The sequence below is a fragment of the Eptatretus burgeri genome, chromosome 18 (assembly GCF_056783735.1).
Source record: "Eptatretus burgeri isolate ZD-2024b chromosome 18, Ebu_testis_v1, whole genome shotgun sequence".
Lineage (NCBI taxonomy): Eukaryota > Metazoa > Chordata > Myxini > Myxiniformes > Myxinidae > Eptatretus > Eptatretus burgeri.
Window position 1 is genome coordinate 24,803,177 of NC_140978.1, and position 25,324 is coordinate 24,828,500.

General features: G+C 44.9%; 1 protein-coding gene across 6 annotated transcripts in view; it reads right to left on the reverse strand.

Annotated features, from left to right (window-relative positions):
- Positions 1–25,324, reverse strand: part of LOC147008749 (peroxisome proliferator-activated receptor delta-like) — a 93,612-nt gene that overhangs the window by 10,193 nt on the left and 58,095 nt on the right. For 4 of the 6 annotated variants that reach the window (XM_085863603.1, XM_085863597.1, XM_085863598.1 and 1 more), the window contains exons 2-3: positions 6,985–7,083; positions 5,024–5,283 (exon numbers count right to left, since the gene is read on the reverse strand). In XM_085863603.1, coding sequence (XP_085719729.1) covers positions 5,024–5,283; positions 6,985–7,083 — 359 coding nt within the window. Of the gene's footprint in view, positions 1–5,023; positions 5,284–6,984; positions 7,084–11,004; positions 11,038–25,324 lie in introns of those variants that run through there. The other 2 variants (XM_085863602.1, XM_085863601.1) reach the window with 2 other exon arrangements.

A 25,324-nucleotide genomic window follows, 5' to 3' on the forward strand; every position in this document is an offset into this window, starting at 1 on the left:
GATTACTCGACCTTTTCCCCACGGTAGAATTTTTTTTTTAATCCAATGTCTGCTGTTTATCGGGTGTTCCCGACCAATGAACAATGAGGGCGGCAGCAGCATCACCTCCTGCACAATGATCTCGCTTCTTACAGCAGGAGAATTGAGGTCATGACTCCTAAACAGAAGTAATTTATTTTCCTGACAAATTGTCAAGGTTCAAACACACGTGATATTGCTGCTGTATCATACAGTACATTTGATGTAATAGTAAACTTATGCATATTTGATCTTCGATCTGACGTTCCACATATTCTTTGAATGGAGATTCGGTGGTCCGAATCAATATCTTAGCAATTACTAGAACGGCACTTGGTAGAGCACATACTGTACCTCCGCCAGGCTGAACAGTTTACATTTTCATCCGTACTTTAACCAAAATCAAATAAATTCGTTCTTGTCACCGACCCAACTCATCCACCAAGTTTCGTCATAACCCGACCACAACCTTTTGAAATATCATGCTACATATCATTTTTGGCCTTGTATCTCTCAATGCTGAATAATCACTTTGAAATTCTCGTATCCACATCCGGATCACTAATATCTAATCAGTTCGTCCTTGTCACACATCTACCCTGTCCACAACGTTTCTGAGACGACCTGCTCACAAACAAACAAACTGATGAATACATAACCTCCGTCCACCTTCAGTGTCATTGCGTAAATATGTTGCATGGTCTGTCATTGCCGTGCTATCAGGAAGTCTGTTTTCTGATCCTATCTGAGCACATACGTAGTTCATGATGCAGACATTGCCCTAGCATCCCTCATCCTTCATATCAACATGTAACAGCATCTTCTCTCTCTCTCTCTGCAAATCTTGATAGAATCAGTAGCTGGTCAAAAACTTGGAATACGTTTCAACATTGACAAATCCTACACTCTCACTCTGTCTGTCCGAAAGAACCATGCAGCGAACCCTCCATTCTGCTTCCTTGACAAACCACTTGAAGTTCAATCCCAAAACACTCGGCCCCTACTAGCTACAATATCTCTTAGGCAAACTACATATCAGAATCAGTCGGCCTACACCACCAGCCATCAATGTTAACACGTGTCATCGTTACCTTCACCACCGAAGATTGACGGAGGTTATGTCTTCACCCGTTTGTTTGTCAGTTTGTCTGTCTGTGAGCAGGATATCTCAAAAAGTTATTGGACGAAACTTGGTGGACAGGTGTGACAAGGACGAATTGATTAGACTTTGGTGAAGATCCGGATCCAGATCCAGATACGAGAATTTTTAAGTGATTCTTCACCATTGAAAGACGGGGCCAAAAGCAATATATATATATATATATATATATATATATATATATATATATATATATATATATATATATATATATATATATATATATATATATATATATATATATATAAATAAAGATATCTCAAAACATTACGGAAGATGATGACAAAACTATGGGGATGAGTTGGTTCGGTGACAAGAACAAGCTGATACGATTTTGGTTCGGGTCTGGATGAAGATCTGGCGTATCCTTGGAATACAAAACCTAAACTGTTCAGCCTGTAGGAGATTCGAACTTGTCTGCCTTAACTGTTGTTCTATTTTTTATGATCATGACTAACTATAACCAAAGAGTAAGTGTGGACTAAAGCCATTCCTTCAATATTTTGACAAGACCATTCCTGCCACAACTGTTGTTTTCCAAATGACTAACTCCAGCCTGGTCACGGGTTACCAGTGTTTTTCACAATCGTGCACTATCATTGGATGAATGTGAATGTCATCATGAAAAATTAAAAAGAGGAAGCTCAGAGTGTGAAGAACTTCCAATACAACCTTCCATGTGCTTGTAGCCTAAAGAACAAATAAATAATTTCTCCGCGTGCAACTTTCAGATCCCCAAAGAGACTGTGCCGCATGGAGCAACTGCATTGACCCCAGGCCTTGCGAGACTAAGCTATGAGTGGCGGCTGAAGGAGACAGGACTTTATGCATTAGAAAGGAGGCAATTATGAGGAGATCTGATTGAGATGCTTAAGGTGGTGACGGGTTGTTCGTCAGAATGGACAATGACAGAACAAGGGGCCACAGATTAAGAGTAAAGAAGAGGAGAGTTAGGATAGTAGTGGGTGGGTTAGGATAGGGAGGGAAGGGTGGAGGAGGCACAGCTGTGCTGATGATGCAGTGCCCCCTATAGGTTAAAGCAGGTATTTGGAATTTGTTCAGTGTGCCAGTAATAGCTCGCCTACTCTTCGCGAAGGACACCGTGGGATCTATAACATCCACTACTGCCAGCAGACGGGATGCTTAGTCCAACGTCCATCTGAGGGATGGCATACACATTGATGAATCACCCTGCCTGTGAAACACTGGGATAACAGTTTGTAGCTGGGTCAAGATTCAAACCCAAGCTAGATGGCTTCGAGGTGAGTGTGTATACCTCATACCTCTCGGCCATCCTGCCAACCAACCGTGAATACACACATCCACCTTCTTCTACACGACCAGTCAAAAGTTTTAGAACACCCGCATTTTTCCAGTTTTTACTGAAATTTAAGCAGTTTAATGTTTCAATGTACTCTGAAATTAAAGCAGAGAACAAATAAACAATTGCAGATAAAAAAGAAATCATGGAATCGTTTTGTTGAACAAAATTTAATCTAAATTTTTGACTCAACAAAGTAGCCACCTTTTGCAGATATACCAGCCGGACATACTCGTGGCATTCTTTCTACAATGGAAATCAAATATTGTTCTTCCCAATATTCTTCCCAACACTGTTGCAGAAGTTCCCACAAATGTGTTGCACTTGTAGGTTGCTTTGCTTTCACCCTTCTGTCCAGTTCATCCCAAACCAGCTCGATGGGGTTTAAGTCTGGAGACTGTGCTGTCCATTCCATGATTTGAAGCCTACCGTCTTGTTCTTTTCTTCTAAGGTAGTTCTGACATAACCTGGAGGTATGTCTTGGGTCGTTATCTTGCTGTAGGATGAACCCCTGACCAACTAGGTGTAGACCAGAGGGTATTGCATGGCGCTGCAAAATGCTGTGGTAGCCCTTTTGGTTCAGGGTGCCAGTCACTGTGCAAGTCGCCGACTCTGGATCCAACAAAAGAGCCCCAGATCATCGCAATTCCTCCTCCATGTTTGACAGCTGGTGTCACACACTGAGGAACCATCCTTTCGCCTATTCGATGACGTACAAAAACCCTGCGTGATGAGCCGAAGATTTCAAATTTTGATTCATCGGTCCAGAAGACCTTCTTCCAGTTTTCAGTAGTCCACTGGCGGTGCTTCATGGCCCAGGCAAGCCTCTTTTTTTCTTATTTTGCCATCTTAGGAATGGCTTTCTCACTGCCACTTGACCTGTTAAACCTGCAGCTCGAAGTCTTCTCTTCACAGTTGAAACTGAGACTTCTTTACTTCGACCAGTGTTAAGCTGTGCGTGAAGCTGCTGTCCTGTGAGCTGCCTATCACGCAAGCTGTTAACTCTCAGAAACTTGTCTTCTGATTGTGTTGTGGCTTTGGTTCTGCCAGACCTCTTCCTGTCAGTTTCCTCCAGTTTCCAAGTGCCTTTTTATGGTGTAGGAAACTGTACTCACTGACACCTTGGCTTGCTTTACAATTTCTCTCAAGGAAAGACCTACACTTTAAAAGGAATGGTCTGTCTGTCTTCCTTTGTTAATTGTCTTTTTCTCACCATTATGATCGCAATATACTACTTCCTGCAGTGCAATATTGTCCAAATAATGCTTCAGAGAGTACAGCAACACATTCTGTTCTAACACTGCTTTTATACAGCCAAAGGGTTTGTAACGAATCAATAAAAGCTGGGACACCTGAAGTAATTGTTTGCATCAACTTTCAAGGCTTAATATACTTCCACTGCTGCAGAACAGCTGCAGTTGCTAACCCATTACTCGTTCCCTGAAAAGGGCCTTTTTTAACAACTCTGAAATTTTCATTATTTTTCAGTTTTTGGTAACCTAAACCTTTTTTTAACCTCTGGCAGTTTACTGCTTAGCTTTGTACCATTTCAGGTTATTCACTGGACTTGAACTGCTTAAATTTCAGTAAAAAAATGGGGTGTTCTAAAACTTTTGACTGGTAGTGTATGTCAATATCCTTTTCAAAGTGTGATGAAACTGTTCCTTCCCTTTAAAAACATTTTTTGAAGTCCAGCTGAAAATATAATAAATAAGGTTCCAATCGGTGTGCATGGATTTGCCAAAGACATCCAGTTGTTTCCATAGCACGACTGTTTAGAAAGCCAGTTTTTTTTTGTTTTGTTTTTTTCAGTATGCCATTGCTTGCACGTGCCCAACGTATAAACGGCACGGCACTGCTTCCCATTCCATCAATCATATACTTTGCATGATGATGTACAACACAAACTAAGTGTATGGTTCATAACTTCATCCCCAAACTGCTGCTGTGTGTGATTGTGTGGCATATGCTTGAATGAAACGTTTCAGAGTTTCCATGCAAGTGGGTTTTAAATCACATTGTATTGAATTGTGCGTTGAAAAAGCCCACCTGCCCCCATCCCCCCTTTGCAGGCAAGATTGGTTTCAGTGCCAGTTGGTTGGATAACTCACCTTCGTTCCTGTGCATCTTGCTGGGTGGCTGTGTTTTCCCACCGATAACATAGCTTCATGATGATTTTGGGTTTCATTTGTGGCAGAATTAAAATCAGACTTAAACTGCCATCTTGTTGCAATGCCAGCAGGAGGCATTGCATCATTAAGCAGGTTGCCTTCAGAAGTGATGTTCAATATCCTGTCTGCGTTAACCTATGAATGGTGTGGATGCCATTGTTTTAACCTTTTAAAGGAATGGGTTTTGGGACACGTGCCATCGTGACCAAACAAACACGGCCACGTACTCGTGAAGTTTACTATTGCAACCTTCCATCATTATCATTATCTGAGAAACTGATCTGTTTGTCTTTTCAGGAAGGAAATATTTTGAATTGTTTCAATTTTTAATCTTGCTGTGGATTGATGACTTACTTTGCATCCCTCACAGGCGTGTACGCCGTAGTGGAATCCCGATGCCCGATCTCCACACACCCGGCACTCAATGGGTAGCCCGCAGACGCCCCCTGTCAGGCCAACCGTGAGCTCAGCTGACATTCCACCCATCCCATCTCCTGCCGCGCACACTTTGGGTGACGGCGGCGAGGAGGAGGTGGTAAGTGGAGATCCAGGTGAGGCAAGCTCTTGGAAGGGAGCCGGCGAGGTCGAAGATTGTGAGTGTGGTTCACTCAGATCTAATTAAGACGGAAGGAAAACAGGCTGGATTAGCTTTCACCAGAACCACCCTCATTGTTTGGCAACTATGTGGCTGTAGAGCTAGTTTGCTAGTTGTTTAATCGATGGTGTATGACTAGCTGCATGAATGGCTGGCTTGACTATATATATATATATATATATATATATATATATATATATATATATATATATATATATATATATATATACATCTCACAAAGTGGGTCAGATCAATGGTCAGAAATGAAAGTGGACATCTTGGGGAACATGGAGAAACTGGCAATATCATACTCTCCATTTCCCTGTTGTATTAAAGATGGATTAAAGCAACAGAATATGGGTATTTTAACCTCAGAAATGTTAGTTTGATTGGTAAAATTTTTGTTTTACTGTACGTTTCTTATGTGACAGTTATTTTGAGTGTGGTGACTCAGAATGTGAACTTTGGTGTCTCTTTTATGTTTTGATGATGTTCTGTCTCCCTATTCGGGTTTTCTGGCATCTACCCTATTTGATGAAATAATGGATTCGTACATAAGGCTTCGTGTCCACTGCATCGAGAAAAATAAGGAGTCCAGTGTTGATAATGTTTCTTATGATTTTTATTCCAAATCTCCCTTTATTTCTTGGAAACATGACAGAAGAGTCTAACGGCAGAAAAATATAGATCAAAATTGTGATCAGAAAATAAAATTCGGACCGCAAGTAATCCCGTCTTGATTTTCGTGTCAGTCCCGTTATGTACGAATCATCATCTCTTGTCGGACGCAAATAACGCTAGCATTAGAAAATCTTGCCGTCTTGCAAACTTCCCCGATTGATGGATATAATAGGCACTTGCAAGCGTGTCAGCACATTTCCATTCGCCGTCGAGCGCAGCGTTTGTCTTCGTATCCGTGTCTTTGCGAGAGCCGTAACGTACGAATCCAGCATGAGGACGCCAAGCCGAATGAGGTGACTCGCATTTGTCTGATAATTCTTCATTTTAACCAACGCTAGAATTTTATTGGTGCTTCGTGAGGATCCGAGAGGTAAGAATTATGTTTTTCTTTTCATGTTTAAAGTGATTATTTTCAAAAGTTCGAAAGAAATAGATTCCATTTTAACGTTATTTTTCGCTTACAAGTGTGGCTTTCTTTGCAACTGAACTCGTCTGTGTTTTCTTCGTAATTTATAACATCGGACTCGCTCAAAATGTGTTGTTTTTTTTTTCTTTTTCCTTTCACAGATTGAGCCTGTTTAAAAAGGCAGAGTAAAATTATCCATTTCTTATCCCAAAATATAACATTTACGTTGTTTTTTTTTTTCATCTGATTCCAAGCTCGAAATTCGAAGGTGTATGTACAGTGTTGTATATATTCAGTGGTAACTTTAAAACCGGACGTGCTGCAGGTCTAAAAATTTAGATTTAGCTATTTGAATACATGCAGATTAGCATAATGGGTTGCATTTCATGTTTCCCGAAACTTTTTTTTTGCCCTTTATGTAACAGTAGTGTACCCACTTTGTGAGCCAAGTATGTATATATATATATATATATATATATATATATATATATATATATATATATATATATATATATATATATATATATATATATATATATATATCTGACTGGTTGTAGGGGTACACAGTGGAGTGTCAGGCATGCATGATTATGTGACTGTTTGTATGACTGGCTGTATGTGTAGGCTTCTCACCAAGGCAAGGAATGTCAGAGAAGCAGGAAAGTTGTGCCACAGTTGTCGATTCCTTCCCCACCTCCTCCATGTCAGGCCACATCCAGCCACCCCAGCGACCTGAAACAACCAAAAACAAAATGTGCAAAGTCGTTATTTCAAAACAAAAATATAAAGAAATAACACTAAATTTAAGTTTGGGATGTGGTTCTACAATCAAACTTTGATATCAGCAGCATATCCAGAAATTTGATGTTTGTCATTATCAGTATTAACACACATTCACAAGGTACACGTGGTATAGTTTAGGGTAAGAATGGCAAATTAGAAATCTGTGACCAGAGTATTCCAGGGCTAATTACATTGGGAAGTTTTGATCATTTATTGAGGCACATACTGACAAAATACATTTGTCTGTGCAATGCCTGAATAGCTTTCAGGCGAGTCAGGATTGCAAAAGGCGTACACCGCATGGTTTAAGCGATTTGACCCAAATCAGGCATTTACTTCATAATATTTTCGGGTTGGAGCATAGTTCAGTTTGTGGAATGCTTACGATCGAACTATCTAGTCGAGGTTCAACCCCAGACGAAGTCACACTGAACTAAATACAACCATTATGTGAGGCGTGGGCTGACTGAGACAAAGAGCCGGGTGTCCCCCTCTGCATTTAGCTTGTGAATGTTAAAGACTTCTGGGTGTCCTTTGAAAAGAGTAGGCAATTGGTTGCCAGTGCCCTGGCAAAATGTTATGCTTGTTAATGTTAAGTAAATACTAAAATGGGGGAATAGTATTATAAAAGATAAGAAATTGGTAAGTCGAGTTAATGGGCATCTTGAAGGTATAATGAGCCAAATGGCCTCCTCTTGTGTCTAATACTTTGTTTCCATGCTATCTACGCACCACTCAACCCGTATTGAAAAGCGAACCACACTGATACTGCGTTTGGGCTGTCAAAGCAAGCTTGCCCATATTTTATCCTGACCCTTCGCCAAAGTGTGCAGATGTGCGATAAGATGAATGAAGCCCCCACCCCCGTCCCCAACAATCAGGTGACAAGTTTACGTCTACATTTGGAGTCAAACCAACAAGAAAGATACATACCATAATTGTTTTGGCCTATGCTAATCCTGATTATCCTTCGGCTCCTCGAAAAAACACCGAGTCGGTGTGTAATTAGAATAGAAAAGACAAGTTGCAAAAGAAGATGGGATGTGAGTTTATCGTTAAGAGATGATATGCATTCAATGTTTGAAATCGCTCAGGTAGATCGTAGGAATTATCTTGGGCCTCGAGGTGCACATCCACCCATGGACTCAACGAGTGAGAAAGAACCAGGCACTTCCACCAAAAACAGCCACCGAATGGAAATGTGAGCTTCTCACTTAGCTTAGATAAACGATCATAGACTTTCGGGAACCCAGACTGAACAGCCGGGTTAACCCGGGTCAGGAAAGCACAGTTTTTAACCCGGATTGCGTGATGAATGAAAACAAGGTAAGTTTCCTCGTTATATACTTGGACAAAGTGTGCGCATAATAGACGTTAAATTACTTGAAAAACACGAATAAGCTAAGGTCACTTGCTTTCAACATATGTGCCTCATGATCACAACCGTGTGACCCGTGGAACAACTCGGGAATGACATAAGCATTGAGGTTTCACACAAAACTACAACAGCACTTTGTGAACACGTGCATACCTCCGCCAGGTATCCACTGATAGGCTGGATCTACATCCAAGCCTGAACCAAAATCGAATCGGCTTATTCTTGTCACCTAACCAACTCATCCACCAAGTTTTTTCATTGATCCACAACTTCTTGACATATCATGCTCTCTCTCATTGGTGATGAATCGCTTGAAAAATAATCGTATCCGGATTCAAATCTCCACTAAAACCTAATTAATTTGTCTTTGCCACACACCCAACCTGTCCACCAAATTTCGTCTGAATCTGTCCATAACGTTTTTGAGATATCCTGCTCACAAAGAGACAGACAAAGGTGAACAAATAACATTCGTCCATCTTCGCTGGCAGAGGTAACAACATGGAACTATGTGCTTTGCTATAATAACAATCCCCATGGAGGCTTCAGCTTTGTGAAAGTAAATAAGATATAAAGCTCACGAAGAAGATGCATATTTTAACCGGCAGTGTGCTCACTACAAAAGCTGTGGATTCGTTTATACAGAGGTGTTGATATGAAGGGGTTGGAAAGATGATGGGTGGTAGAGGGAAGAGGAGCAATGGGGCAGGGTTGAAATTAGGGGAGGGATTATTTACAATTGGTTGATTTGTAAGCAGTGTACTTGCATACAGAGAACTGTGAACAAAGGGCTGGTCTGTTTCGCGTTTTCATCCGAGCGCTTTCCTCATAACACTGGCTCAGGTTTGAATCCATATATATATTATTGTATTGTCACCTCCTAAAGGCTTGTTATTTGGGTAAAAGTACAAAGACGTCTCACAGTCTTGTCCTGCATGCAATGTGTACATGATTCTTCAGGTCATCCTTTATCACGTATCCCGGGTAGGCAGATGTGGTGGACTGCAGGTTCCATGACAAGTAGGGCCTTAGAGAACTTGCCACTCCATTACAACGAAAGGGGCTTTAGATGATGTCAAAAATGTTATGCGCAGTATACCATGTCCTGTTAAACCCAGTAGTTAGTTAATAAGATAAACAGCATTTCGGATGTTCACTATTCACGTGTGAAGCTACACCTGTTTGGCTGAGTAGCATTCAGCCCTGTCGGGATGCACATCCCTGCTCCACTTTCTGTAACCACACTCTATTCCAATTGGTTCTGCTCTTCCAACTAATCCCCACAACATTTCCGAGTAAGCAAACCCCAAAGGCCATCCCATTCCCCACGATTATTTCCTGTAGTTTTTGAACTTCGTAGTACCACAGCTTGTTCTTGCGACTTTATTTCCTTGTGCTTATAACGTGGGCATTTCTTGCTGATCTGGCCATGTATGACCCACGATCTGTATGTATTTTATGCATCCTGTCACCCCTGTGATTGTGCTTGTGATATGGAATTGTCCGGTGAAAGATACTCCAAATAATCATTCGACAGAAATGGCTTTGACAAGCACATTGAGCCAGGATCAGGATCGGCCAGTAACATTTCATGCCTGCTCAGTGCCGCTCAGTAATTAGTATGACCATAAAATGACAACTATGATAATGGTAAAACTACAGCTTTGGAGCAGCAAGACGATGGTGTTCTCCAGCAGAAACATACTGCCTTAAAACCCAATGACAACATGTCAAGGAAAGTTCAAAACCATCGATGGCTAGACAAGGTCATCATGAGGCCAATGACGATGCAGAAGGAACATAAACGGCAGCACCAAAGGACACACACAGTCCGACCTCTTAGCATATAATAATATAGATAGGACACATTGCTGCCTAGACTGATTGCCTTCGGGATGGTTACACCTATATGGATTGTTCTATATATGTATATATATATATATATATATATATATATATATATATATATATATATATATATATATATATATATATATATATATATATATATATATATATATATATATATATATATATATATGGTTATAAGTACAGTTATACTTCTACGTATTGTTTTGGACATGGTTAGACCTATATGGATTGATATAGGTATGGTTAAACCGAGACCAACATCAGACTTCCAGGATTGGTAAGAATAGACTGATCAATGTAAAGTGAACAAGAGCAAGAATTGCTTTGTGATACATGTCCCCTACCGACATGATGTTTTCTAAGTCCAAAAGAGCATAACTCTATGAACGAGAAGGGCACTCGGTAGAGCACATACCTCCGCCACGTAATGCCTGATCCACGTGAACATATATCGGGCCCAATACATTTTTTGAAATATCATGCTATACAGTACTATATCGTTTTTGGCCCTATCCCTCAATAGTGAAGAATCACTTTAAACATTAAATAATTCTCTTATCCAGATCCAGATCTGGATCTTCACCAAAATCTAATCAGTTCGTCCTTATCACACAACAAACCTGTCCACAAAATTTCATCCGGATCTGTTCACAACTTTTTGAGATATCCTGCACAAAAACAGACAAACAAAACAGACAAGCCAGTAGGAGGCGATGGGTCGCCGAGCATGGAAACTATAAGATATAGAGCAAAATGGATGTCATATAGCGGATAGGGAATCACCTGAAGATTAGGCATATCAAATCTCATCTAGTTCAGGTCAGGTCAGGTATGGGAGCATGTGCCAGAACAGCGCGTCGCTGCGTCCACTTTCCGCCGGTACTCCAGGGGCCTCCGTCTGGCCATCCCCCAGGCAGATGCCAGGCCCATCCCCATCTCCTTGAGATGATGGTCAACCTGCTGTAACCATGAGGCACGTGGTCGGCCCACTGGCCTCCTCCACTCATGAGACTCCCTCGCTGAGAGAATCTGGTGAGCAGGATCAGCGTCAGGAAAACGAGCCACATGTCCATACAGCCGCAGCTGACGCTCACGGACTATGCAGGTAACAAATCTCATCCGAGTCTCTCTCAGCAACCGCTCGTTGGACACAAAATCCGACCAGCGATAGCCAAGGATTCTCCGAAGAGACCTGGTACCAAAGGAATTAAGTCTCCGTCTCAGATCCTTGGTCAAAGTCCAAGTCTCGCACCCATAGAGCAAGACTGGAAGTACCAAGGACCTGAAGACTCGGACTTTCGTCCTCCCGCACAGGTACCGGCAACGCCACACCCCATGATCCAGTGAATCCATGACTCCCCAGGCCCGACCCAGACGTCTATTGACCTCCGGCTCACAACCTGCGGAGACATGAATATCACTGCCAAGGTAAGTGAATCTATCCACGACCTCAACATCCTCACCACAAACAGACACAGACAGGACAGCAGCATCCAAGATGTCACCGAAAGCCTGGATCTTTGTTTTGACCCAAGAAATCCGTAATCCCAACGGCTCCGACTCCTCATTCAGTACCTCGAGGGCCCCCAAGAGGATGTCTAAAGTCTCCGCAAAGATGACTGCATCATCTGCAAAATCAAGGTCCGAGATCTTGACATTGCCAAACGATGCACCGCAACTTGATCTCTCCGACATCCTCCCAAAAATCCAGTCCATACAAGTGCTGAAAAGTGTGGGGGCAAGTACACATCCCTGACGAACTCCAGTAACAACTGGAAATAAGTCAGAGGCGGTACCACCACACTTCACAGCACTCTCAGTACCAGAGTAGAGTTCAGACATCAGATCGATCAGTTTCGGTGGCACCCCACGAAGACCAAGAATCCTCCAGAGGACATCCCGATTCACTGAATCGAACGCTTTACAGAGATCAACATAGGCTGCAAGCAGCCCCTGCCGAAACTCTCGTCTGCGTTCGGTGAGTACACGAAGTGCAAGGATACGGTCAATCGTTGACCTCTTTGGTGTAAAGCCTGACTGCTCTGGACGCTGGTGCTCAAGCAGATGGTGGCGAACCCTATCAAGAATTATCCGAGCAAAGACCTTGCCCGGCACTGAGAGCAGCGTCACCCCTCGGTAGTTGTTGCAGTCTTGGCGATCACCCTTCCCTTTCCAGAGAGGGACAACAAGGCCCCTCTTCCAGTCAGGTGGGATGATGCCTGTGTTCCAGGCAGAGCACAAAACTGCATGCAACGATGCGAGTGCAGCATTTCCACCAGCCTTGAGAAGTTCGGCATGGATGCCACAGATCCCTGGAGCTTTGCCCCGTTTCAACTGGTTCACCGCAGCCCGTGTTTCCACAAGCGATGGTGGACCACAGTTGATTCGAGGGTCAGCAACAGGGATTGTAACACCCTTGACGTCCAACTCGACAGCTGGGGGATCAGCCTGGTACAACCGCTCGAAGTAACCGGCCCAGCGGGCCTTCACTTCAGACTCCTCTGTCAAGAGCCTACCACTCTCTGCTCGAACTGCAGTGCTCCGAGGGATGGGCTTGGATGAACGTAATGCGCGAATTCCCCTGTAAGCGGGACGAGAATCACCTGTCCACAGGTGATGCTCTACCCCCTCACAGATTCCTCGCACATAGGCCTCCTTGTCCACCCTCAGTGCACGTACAGTTTTACGCCTCAGCTCCCTGAACAGCTCGGCTCTGCCATTCAGCCTGGCCCTGCGACTCTGGTCAATGGTATCCAGTGTCCCTTGAGAGACAAAATTCTTCTTTGCCCTGCGGTGAACTCCAAGGCATCCACCGGCAACATCAAGGACGGTGGTCTTGAAGGTGTTCCACAACTCTTCAGGACAACTCTCTCAAGTCTGAACTCTCAAACCTCTCTCCCTCCTCAAAATCCTGGTGGCGTTTAATCAAATCTGTTTCTGGTGTATGTTCCCCCTCCATCCCCTCCCTTACCTCAAATGGCCGCACTGCTGATTCCACACGTGATAAAGCTGAATGTCTAAACTCGGTGTTTGCAGCTAAATCTTGTGTCCCAAACCCATCACTATCTCTACCCACTTTACCCAGTCGCACCCAACTGTCCCTGGACTCTGTATCCTTTTCTCCTGACAAGGTGGAGAGCTTGCTTTCAAACCTCGAGTCAGATTCTGCAACCGGTCCAGACGGCATCAGCCCACGTGTCCTCAAAGCCTGCTCTTCTGCTCTTGCTCACCCTCTCTCTGTTCTATTCACCCTCTCATTTTCCCAAGGTCATCTGCCATCTGCTTGGAAATCTGCTAACATCACTGCCCTGCATAAAAAAGGTGCAAAAACAGATCCCTGTAACTATAGACCAATCAGCCTTCTCCCAATCATCAGCAAGGTTATGGAATCCATCATCGCTTCAGACATGAAATCCTTCCTCTTCTCCAATGGCTTGATTTCCAATCATCAATTTGGTTTCAGACCAGGTCACTCTACCCTAGATATGCTGCTACTGCTCTCCCATCAATGGATGGAGGTCCTCAATGCCAGACAGGAAATCCGAGCCGTATCCCTGGACATATCACGTGCTTTTGACACAGTCTGGCACCCTGCCCTACTCACCAAACTCTCTTCCCATGGTATTCAAGGCCATCTCCACTCATGGCTCGCAGACTTCCTCTCCTGTCGCAGTCAACGTGTGGCCCTAAATGGAGTTCTTTCATCCCCTCTTCCTGTGCAGGCTGGAGTTCCTCAAGGTAGCGTTCTGGGCCCTGTTCTTTTTCTGGTTTTCATCAATGATCTCTCGGACTCTCTGGAAAATCCTCTATTTCTCTTTGCCGACGACTCCACCCTCTGCCGTACCATCTGTCATCCCTCAGACCAGCAAGCAGCAGCTTCTTCGCTCACTGCAGATCTGGATAAAATCACAAACTGGTCCAACACGTGGAACATGTCTTTCAATCCAGACAAATCTCACACTCTCACTATGTCTCTTCGAAAGGACCGTTTACAAAACCCCCCATCCACTTTCTCAACAATCCTCTGGAAGAAGTCTTTTCTTTCAAGCTTCTGGGTCTCACTATCTGCCATGACCTTTCCTGGGAAAGTCACATTTCCAACCTTGCCTCAAAAGCCAGTCGCCGACTGGGAATCCTCCGTCGTGCAAAGTCCTTCCTCGGCCCTCTTGAGCTCCTGACCACTTACAAAGCTTTTGTCCGTAGCCTGATGGAGTACTGCTCTCCCCTCTGGGCTGGTGCTCCTGCCTCCCACCTTTCTCGACTTCACGCTGTCGAAACCAGGGCTTTTAAGATCATTGGCATCTCCCGCAATGAAGCTGAGTCTTTGGGCCTCTCACTCAATCACCGCAGGTTGGTCGGTGGTCTTTCTGTCTTCTACCGACTCCTCTCCAGCCTTGCCCCCCTGCTCTCTCTGTGATTTGTCCCAACCACATTTCCACAGGGCGCTCAAGGTCCGCCAACAACCCCCTTCTGGTAAAACTACCAAAATCACGAATCACTGCTCATCTTCACTCTTTCATTCCTCTTTTTTCCCGCCTTTGGAATAAACTTCCTCACTCTATTCTTTCCCATTCTTCCCTCCAGGCTTTCAAAACAGCTGTTCACCACCACCTCTTATCTTCCCCCATCCAAATCCTCGATCTTTTCTACCCCCGATAATCCACCCAAGCCCACTTCCTTCAATTCTCCTGCTTTCCTTCCTGAAAGTCCCTTTAATGTCCATCTTCCCCTCGCCATGTTCCCCGTCCCATCCCCATCCCTCCCCCTTCCACAGTTCACCTGTGTCTGTTCCCCAATGTTTTGTCCCTTCCACTCCCGCCCCTCTTGTCTCATGCCTCCTTGCTGTGAGTTGTGTGTTAGCTCTCATACGAGCCTCGACCAAGGTATACAAAAAAAAAAAAAAAAAAAAAAAAAAAAAAAAAAGGACCCCCCAAAGCACCCAGACCCCCCAAGTGTCCACTCAGCCTGTTCGCAAACTCCTCAGCTACTCTCTCATCCCTGAGCTTGGCAACATCCAGCCTAGGCTGGGATGGTACTATTCTCCAGGATTTAAGGTGCAGCTTTAGAGTTGCTACAACAAGCCTGTGGTCAGTATTGAGGAACTGAGCACTCCGGTAGACCCTGCAGTTCTGGATCATCCTCCAGCGACCGTCAATGAGGACATGGTCAATCTCCTTTGCCACACCGCCAGCGTTGGAATACCAAGTCCAGCGATGAGCTTGCGGGCGCTGAAACCATGAACCAGCCACCCTAAGTCCATGACTTCTTGCAAAGTCAAGGAACTTAGTGCTATTCTGGTTCATAGTTCCTGACCCATGGGGACCAACACACACCTCATAACCATCCCTATCAGTTCCAGTCGATGCATTGAAATCCCCCAAGACTAGAAGTGTATCTCGTCTGGGGCACTGATCAACCACAGACTCGAGTGTGGCGTAGAATGCATCCTTCACGGTGAGATCACTCGCCTCAGTCGGAGCATAAAGAGACCAGGGAAATGACACCTAAGGAGTGACGAATCCTTAATCTCATAATACGCTCGTTGACCGGTGTTACCTCAATTATCATTGGGGTCAGCTTATTGGACACAGCTACAGCAACTCCTTGGGTATGGTAACCATCAGAGCGACCAGACCAATAGTAGGTGTAACCACCCACCATTATCTCGCCGCAATCCGGTCTCCGAACCTCAGAGAGAGCTGCAATCCCGATGTCCAAACGCTTGAGCTCAGATGATAACAGAGACAGGTGATCATCCTCTCTTAGGGATAGGACATTCCAGGCACCCACCCGAAGGGACCGCCTCAGGTTAACCCAAGGAGACCGCCGTCTGGTGGACGACACCTCAGCACCACTCCGACACACTCTCCCGCAATCTGACCCAGGGATGTTACCCCGTGGTTTCCCTCCTATCAAAGATTGGGGGTCCCGAAGGCTTTGCCCCAATCCCATCATCCGGTGAGCTGCCCTGCGAAGGGAAGCTGCACAGGAGGTACTCCCACGGAGTGGGTTTTCAGATTTTTTTGCGTTTTTGCGTTTTGCGGAATGAAGCGTTTTACGGTGGCTGGAGTGCAAATCCTGCCACCAACCTCCTAATAAGAAGTAACCCAACTGCAGGAGGACGTCCGCAGACACAGTTGGGCACTAGATATGGATGGCCGTTGGCTCACAAGGAGCTCCTCCGCCCTTTGACAGGTTTTGTTTTTAATCCTGCTGGGTGTCCATATCCAAACACCCTCCTCACCAGAAAACCTGGTGGGGGAGACGGTTTAGTCGCCGACAACCCGACCATGGAACAGGTTAGTACAGGTTTACATGGTACCTGTAGCAGGTCACAGATCGAACCTGACCTGACTAACTGATCAATGTAAAGTTCCATCTACTGATAACTACTCGGTATCCATTTGAATGAAAAGTACCGAAAATGCGGTTTGAAATCGGAAATCCCCAAAGTTCGAGGGGATGCTTAGGGTGAACAAAGATCGAAATCGAAAATCCGGCTCGATCGTTTGTGCACAATGTATTCCAGACGACTGGTGTGAATTTTCATGACCATCCGACCATAACCCGAGGAGGAGTAGCATTTGGCGCGAAGGCACCTCCAGCTCTCGCATATTATCGATTTTTGCACTAATTGACCTTTGACCCCTGACCGAAGCGAAATTGGTCAATATGTCCTGAGGCAAAGTTGTAGTACTCATTGAGTACCCTGAACCTGCAAAGTTTCATTCGTATCGATGCACTCACCTGGTCGCTAGGGGGCCTTCAATTTTCGTCAATTTTCACGCATACCCTAATTGTAGGGGGCGCTGTGGGTAAAGTATTCCATATATCACAAAAAACCGGAATATATTTGATAGAGCATCGCCTGTAGATCATTCGTGCCAAATTTCATAACCCGACGTGGGATAATGGCTTTTGGAATTGATTTCGGGTGAACGGTACCGATTTTGAATGTTTATCGGTTGTTGCTGGGGAACCAAAGCGTCCCTAGCAACCATCACAATTTCCAAAGCACTAGGTCATAAGATGTACCTACCACCCGAGTTTGGTCAAAATCCGCCCACGTTTACTACCAATTGTGCTGATGACAAACGAACAAACATCCAAACAGACAGAATTACTGACGATAAGGGTCACCAATTTCGGCGACCCAACAGAAAGGGGTGAAAACATAACCTCCACCACCGAATAATTGATGAAACACCCTGCAACTCGAACCTGTTCTGTAACTTATCATATTAAAGCCATGTACCAATTTTCAGTTGAATATGTTTAAGTGTATGGGAAAAAAGGTTAAAAAAAACAAAAAAAACAGGTGGGACGGATGGACGGATGGAAGGACAGACGGAGAGCTAACCTATAGTCCCCTCAGGTGAAACCAGCAGGGGACCAATAAAGGTACAGTAATCATGTTTGTTTCTACTGGAATTTGTTTACATTGGAAAAGACATCACTATGACATAATGTTGGGGCCACCACGACCTCAGACGAAGCCAATTGCCTCCAAGACCACAGACGCTCAGCAGTCACCACGATCACTGCTCTTCGGTCACCACCACCATGGTGAGCCACCGCAAAGGACCACAGACCGCTTGAACCACTACCGCAGACCAAGCCAATCACCACAATCACTCCTGTCTCTGTCCTCTCATCTCTTTTTCTCTCTTTAGGTGGGAGGGGTTTCTTTTCTCGCCCCTCGCCTCCTGATTGGACGAGGGGTTGTCGGACGACTCGTGGTCAGCCTCCAGATTGGCTGGGGCGTGCGTGTGGTGCTCGCCCTCTGCTCATTGGTTGGAGGAAACGGTCCATGCTCTTCCTTGGTGCGGAGCCTCGAAGCGACAGAGGCTCCACCCACACCCTCAGCCAAAAACACGTGAACAATGGCGACTGGGTCGAGTGAGGGACGGTGGCGTTGTTGTTGTTGTAGTTGTAGTTGTAAAAAAAAAAAAAAAAACCTAACAAAAAAATAACTCTTAGCGCGCACACGAAATTCCCATTAGACAGAAGGAGGGATTCTAACTATAAACACATACTTATCGAAATAACTAAGCAACGGGGACTGCTGTCCCCGTAACTTAGTACACACTGCAGTACACACTGAACACACACAAGTGTTACCGCAGGGGCTGCTTGCAGCCTATGTTGATCTCTGCAAAGCGTTTGATTCAGTGAATCGGGATGCTCTCTGGAGGATTCTTGGTCTTCGTGGGGTGCCACCAAAACTGATCGATCTGATGTCTAAACTATACTCTGGTACTGAGAGCGCTGTGAGATGTGGTGATACAATCTCTGACTTATTTCCAGTTGTTACTGGAGTTTGTCAGGAGTGTGTACTGGCCCCCACACTTTTCAACGTTTGCATGGACTAGATTCTGGGGAGGATTTCGGCGAGATCAAGCTGCGGTGCATCGTTTGGGAATGCCAAGATCTCTGACCTTGATTTCGCAGATGATGCAGTCATCTTTGCAGAGACTCTGGATGTCCTTTTGGGGGCCCTCGAGGTGGTGAATGAGGAGATGGAGCTGCTGGGATTACAGTTTTCCTGTGTCAAGACTAAGGTCCAGGCTTTCAATGACATATTGGATGTTGCTATCCTGTCTGTACCTGTTTGTGGTGAGGATGTTGAGGTCACAGAGAGATTCGCTTACCTTGGCAGTGATATGCATGTCTCTGCTGGTTGTGAACCAGAGGTCAACAGACGTCTGGATCGGGCCCGGGTAGTTATGTATTCACTGGATCATGGGGTGTGGCGCTCCCAGTACCTGTGCGGGAGGACGAAAGTCGGAGTCTTCAGGTCCTTGTTGGTTCCAATCTTGCTCTACGAATGTGAGACTTGGACTCTGACCAGGGATCTGAGACGGAGATTTAATTCCTTTGGTGCCAGGTCTCTTCGGAGAATCCTTGGCCATCGCTCGTTGGACTTTGTGTCCAACGAGCGGGTGCTGAGAGAGATTCAACTGAGATTTGTTACCTGCCTAGTCCATGACCTTCAGCTGTCGCTGTATGGACATGTGGCTCGTTTTCCTGACGCTGATCCTGCTCGCCAGATTCTCTCAGCGAAGGAGCCTCGTGAGTGGAGGAGGCCAATGGGCTGACCATGTGCCTCATGGTTGCAGCAGGTTGATCAGCATCTCAAGGAGATTGGGATGGGCCAGGCATCTGCCTGTGGGATGTCCAGACAGAGGCCCCTGGAGTACCGGCGGAAAGTGGACGCAGCGACACGCTGCTCCGGTGCATACTCCCATACCTGACCTGACCTGACCTGACCTGAATAGCAACACCCTTCCTTCCCACTTCCCACTGACTTTCAAGGCTTGGAGATGGCTTTCATCTATGGAGTCTTTTAATCCTGACAAATCTCACACTCACTACCTCTCCCTCCTCCTCTCGTGCCCACCCCATCCTCGCACCGCCTCTTCCCGGAGTGCATAGCAACTTCTGATATGTGGTGAGGTGTTGCCTCCCTCCCTTCTTTGCCCCCATACCTCTTCTCCCCCTCCTCGCTCCCACACCCCTCCTCACTCCTCTTTCTCCTCTCTCTCTCAGTCTCGCTCTCACCCTCCTCATCGCACCCCCCCTCCCGGAGTCTATAGTGATGTGTGGTTAAACGACCTCTTCCCCCCTCCTTACTCTCCCCCCTTTTTCCTTCCTCACTCCCACACCACTCTTCTCCACCTCCTCTCCCTTTTTACCTCTCTCTCTCCTCCGATACCTGTCTTTCTCTCATTCCTACCCTCCTCCTCACACCCCTCCCTCCTGGAGTGCATAGCAACGTGTGGTGAGGCCTTGCCCCCCTTTTTTCTCCCTCACTCTGCCCCCTTCCTTTTCTTTCTCTCTCTCTCTTCTTTCTCTCTCTCTCTCTCTCTCTCTCTCTCTCTCTCTCTCTCTCTCTCTCTCTCTCTCTCTCTCTCTCTCTCTCTCTCTCTCTCTCTCTCTCTCTCTCTCTCTCTCTCTCTCTCTCTCTCTCTCTCGTATTCCATTCAGCGAAGTGATGGGTGGTATTTGCTAGTTATATCTTATAATACAAATTCCCTTACAAGGAACTTCAACAAAGGAGGTCATTAGGCCCATCAAGCCTGCACAATGGTTGCTTATCCGTGCTCGATCCTTTTTCATTGCTGAACATCAAGCATGGATGCAGCACATACCATTGGAAAAGTCTTTGATATTACTCGGCCGAGAGTCGAACCGCCAACCTCCCAGATTCAGAGAACACGCTCTATAACCATTAAGCCACAGAGTTTCATTAGATTTTCTTCCCGACAACCATGTTTTAAAATCCAATGTCAACATTTTCTCCAAAGTGTAGTAAAACATTGCCAGTGTTTCCACAGCAACATTGTCTGTTTTTCTAAAATACATTGCAAAATCGATAATGTCCACATGCGAAGAGAATGTGAAGCTATTTATGCGAAAACTAAGCAGACAGGACAGCCAGCACCCACGATGGACATGATATCAGAACAGGAGTTTTTAACACTATCCTCTTGAGATTTGAACCTGGATTCTTGACACTAAGTGGGAAAACAGATTTTCATCAGAGTTGTGCAAACCAATCTCTATTCAAAGGAAAGGAACATCATTTGGTTGTTTTACAGCCTTCTTTTTTGTAATGAGATTACAGGATAGCCAAGTGGTGTGTGCACACACTTCTGAGCTGTGGGTTTGAATCTTCACCCAGTTATAAACTGTCACCCTGGTGTTTTGAGGCAGGGCAAGGTATCAATGTTTGTGTTATCCATCGGATGGATGTTAAACTGGGCATTCCATCTGTCTTGCCAGCACTAGTTGGTGGACGTTAATGATCCACGATGTCTTTCGTGAAGAGTTGGTAAGCTTGTTTTTAAAAAAATTTTGTATACAGAGTCAAGACTCTCTATACAGTCAAGGCTCTGCTCACCTTCATTCTTTCATTCCTCTTTTTCCCCACCTTTGGAACAAACTCCCACACTCTCTTCAATCCCATTCTTCCCTCAAGGTCTTCAAAACAGTTGTTCACCACCATCTCTTATCTTCCCCCATCCAAAACCACGATCTTGTCTATCCACGCTAATCTAATCCACCCCAAACCCACCTCATTTAAGTTCCCTGCTTTCCTTCCTGAAAGTCCCTGTCATATAAGGACCTGAAAGTCCCTGTAGTGTCCATCTTGTTTCCCCTGTGTACCCCGTCCCATCCCTTTCCCTTACACAGATCTCCTCATGCCTCTGTTCCCCAGTTTTGTGCTTCCCTCTTCTGCCCCTCTTATCTCCTGCTCCCCTTGTTATACGTTCTGTGTGTTAGCTCTCATAAGAACCTCGACATTGTATATTTAAAAAAAAATTTAATGGATCAGGATGCAACATAACAGGAACAGCAGAATGGGGAAAAGCCAACAACAGGGCTGAGGGAGAAAATAGACGGAGACGGACAAACAAGGGATGCAGGTAAAAATGAGGGATGGGGGAGAACGCAACGGGTGGACAATATCTATGCAGAAGCCAAAGTTTTTTTTTTGTTGTTTTTTTTTTGAGGGGGGGGGTGGGTTTAATGGGTGTAGAAAAGATCATGGTTTTGGATGGGGGATTATCTGAGATTGTGGTGAACGACTGTCTTGAAGACCTAAAGGGAAAAACGAGTTTGAAGAGAATATGGAAGTCAGTTTCACAGGTGGGGGGAAAAGAAGAATAAATGAGTGGAGGTGAGCAGATATTCTGGATTTTAGGAGTTTCACTGGAACGGGTTTGCTGGTGAACTGTGTGTGCCCTGCAGATGCCTGGCGGAACAAAGCATGGAGAGGGCAGAGAGTGCAAGACCAGAAAACAGGGACCACCGACCTTTTGGAGATGGCAAACTGATAGGCCTATAGTAGGGTTGGGCACACATCGACTTTTTCTCTGTTGTCTCTTTGAAAGGAGTTTTTTATGGCCATTTTTCACGCTGATCACGAATCCGTTGAAATTTTTCACCTACGATGATGTCTTAGTAAGACTTCGTAGGTCAAAATTTTCAACGGATTCGTGATCAGCGTGAAAAATGGCCATAAAAAACACTCCTTTCAACGGGACAACAGAGAAAAAGTCGATGTGTGCCCAACCCTAATATTACATGCTCTAGTAAGCCATAATTATCAAATTTTACCTGAAAAGTGGGTAAATTTGGTGGCCATTTTGAATTTTTGCATTTTACCAACCTAAGACATCATCGTGTGTCAAAAAGTTCAACGGATTCGTCATCAACGTGAAATTTGGCCATAAAAAACACTCCTTTCAAAAAAAGTATGGTTGTATGCCCAACCCTACCGATAGAATGAGCTTCATTGTGGGGGATTCCAATGATCTTGAAGACTTTGGTTTCCATGGCATCAAGCTGACATGATGTGAGGCAGGGGAGCCAGCCCAGAGGGGAGAGCAGTCGTCCATCAAGCTGCGGATGAATGGCTTAAAGGTGGATAGGAGCTCAGGTGTACCAAGGAAGGACTTTGCACGACAGAGAATGCCTAGTCGGTGACCGATTTGGATGCCAACTTTGAAATGTGGTTTGCTCAGAAGAGATCGTGGCTCAGAAGACCCAGGAGTTTTTGAGTGACTGAACTTCTTCGAGAAGGTTGTTGGGAGAGTTTGCCGTATGGTCCTTGCAGACAGAGGTAGTGAGTGTGAGATGTCAGGATTAAAAGACTTATTCCAAGTGTTTGACCAGTTTGTGAATCTATCAATGTCTGAAGAGAAGGAAGAGGCTGCTGCTTGTATATCTGAAGAATGAATGTCAGGGCAGAGGGTGGAATAATCAGCAAATAATTAAAAAGGATTTTATGGAGAATCAAAGAGATCATTGATAAAGATTAGGAATATGATGGGGCCTAGAACACTGCCTTGGGAAATGGGGCACTCCAGCCTTGATAAAGAGAGGAGATGAAAGGATTCCATTGAGCACCACGCGTTGTCGATGAGAGTAGAGGCTGAAGTCAGCAAGCCATGTGCGGAGTTGACCTTAGATGCCATAGGCAAGAAGTTTGAAAAGCAAAGCGGGATGCCAGACTATAATTAAATCGACAGCTCGAGATATGTCCAGAGATTCGGACCTAATCTCATGTCTGAGATTGAGGGTCTCCATCCATTGTTGGGAGAGTCAAAGCTGCATGTCCACGATAAAGTGACCCGGAGTGTGTTCCGTTAGAAAGCAGATTGCTATCGCTTTCCAAGCCAGTTGTTCCGTATCAACCGCTTTGCAAACCACTCGCCGAGCCACTTGGCAAGTGGAGCAAGCAATTAAGAGAGATGCCTCATTCATGTTCGTAAAAATGGCCACTGTAGTCTGATTCAAAATGATACTATCTGTCTCGATAATTCCCAGATGAAATTCTCAGAAGTTTACTGTCATGTATACTCATATTATTGAAATGTGCATTTCATACTTTTTTTATTTATTTTTTTTTAACTCTATTTTTTTATCCGAATTAGTCAATATCTACAAACATGCAAAACTCCTCCCCGTTCCCTCCTCTCCAAAATTCACAACGGTAGGGTCTATAGATAAGCTTGGCAGGGGACTCGTCCTTCTGACTCCCCATTTATTTATCTTTGTTTCCCTCTTCCTCATACTCTGTAGCCACTGTTAACACAATAAGTTTGCTTGGGGAAGTTGTCACAAGAGGATTGAGTAAAACTGAAAACGAAGGCTTGGAGAGCATTTGCTTGAGTACCACAATGGCATTGTTTCCATGGAAACCGTCATGTTTATAAACGGTGCCAAGCATTCCATTTCGTTAGAGTGCTTACTTGAGCGCTCTGAATCAAGCCAGCCATTTCGCAAGTGATAAAGCTGCTTGCTAACGGAACACACCCCAGGTCTGAATCTGAATTAATGATCTGAGATGAAGTCATTGGAGAAAAGGAATGAATTTATATCAAATGTGGTCATTAATTCCATGACCTTGCTGATGATTCAAAATAAGCTTTATAAATTCGTAATGCAACCTGTGATTGCTTGGCTGCATTATTTTCTGGGGCATGGCTGTGCCGCTGATGCAGTGGCCTTGGAAGGATGACAGGCTGAGTCAACCCACCTGGTGTTAATTCAATGAACTAACAGAGGCTTGAACTCAAGACCTTAAGATCTTAAGCCAGTCACCTTAACCGTTAAGCTAACACCAAGCTTGAAAGTAAGCTAATAGGTCTATTGTGCACCTTGTTTATATAGTACAGCGATGTTGGCTCATTTCCAAGCAGGTGGAAGATCACTTTGGGCAAGTGAGAGGGTGAAAAGGGAAGAGAGAGGAAGTGCAACAGCAGCAGAGCATGTTTTTAGGACACGTGAGCAAGGCTGTATTGCCATTTGAAGAGAGGTAAGGGATGGAAGGGGAGCAGACTCTGGAGATGGTCTGAACAAAGTGCCACCAAGTTTTAGAGGAGGGAGACAACTTTGAAAGTTCAATCTCGAGATTGGACAGATGTTGTTTTCTGGCTCTCCTGAGAGTGGACACCCACTCGTTGTGGGCTTTATGGAATGATGGGCATGATAAGTGAAGAAGACGAGATGGGATTAATCTGTGCTTAAGGGAAAGTAGGTTCCTGTGGAAGAATTCCCAGGCTAAATTAATATCAGCGATGGGAGATATAGGAGACCAGTCCTGAAGTGTGATGGCTGCTTGTAGCCCCTGGAACTTTGCCCGAGTGAACTGCCAGACTTGCTGGTGCTGAGACTGTTCTCTGAGAATATCTAGAGAGATGTTGACCTTCACAAGCACATGATCAGATGCACCAAATGGGGGCACAGGGAAGCGAAAGATACATTTGTGAGGAAGTTGCTCACAAGTAAATCCAGAAGGGAGGATTTGCCATTGGGAGAAATCCAGGTGGGAAAGTTTACACATCGAGCCAGTAACATAGTCACAGAAGTCCTTTGCACAAGTGCCGTGGCTGGTGAGAGACGTCATCACCGGCAACCCTGAACAAATGA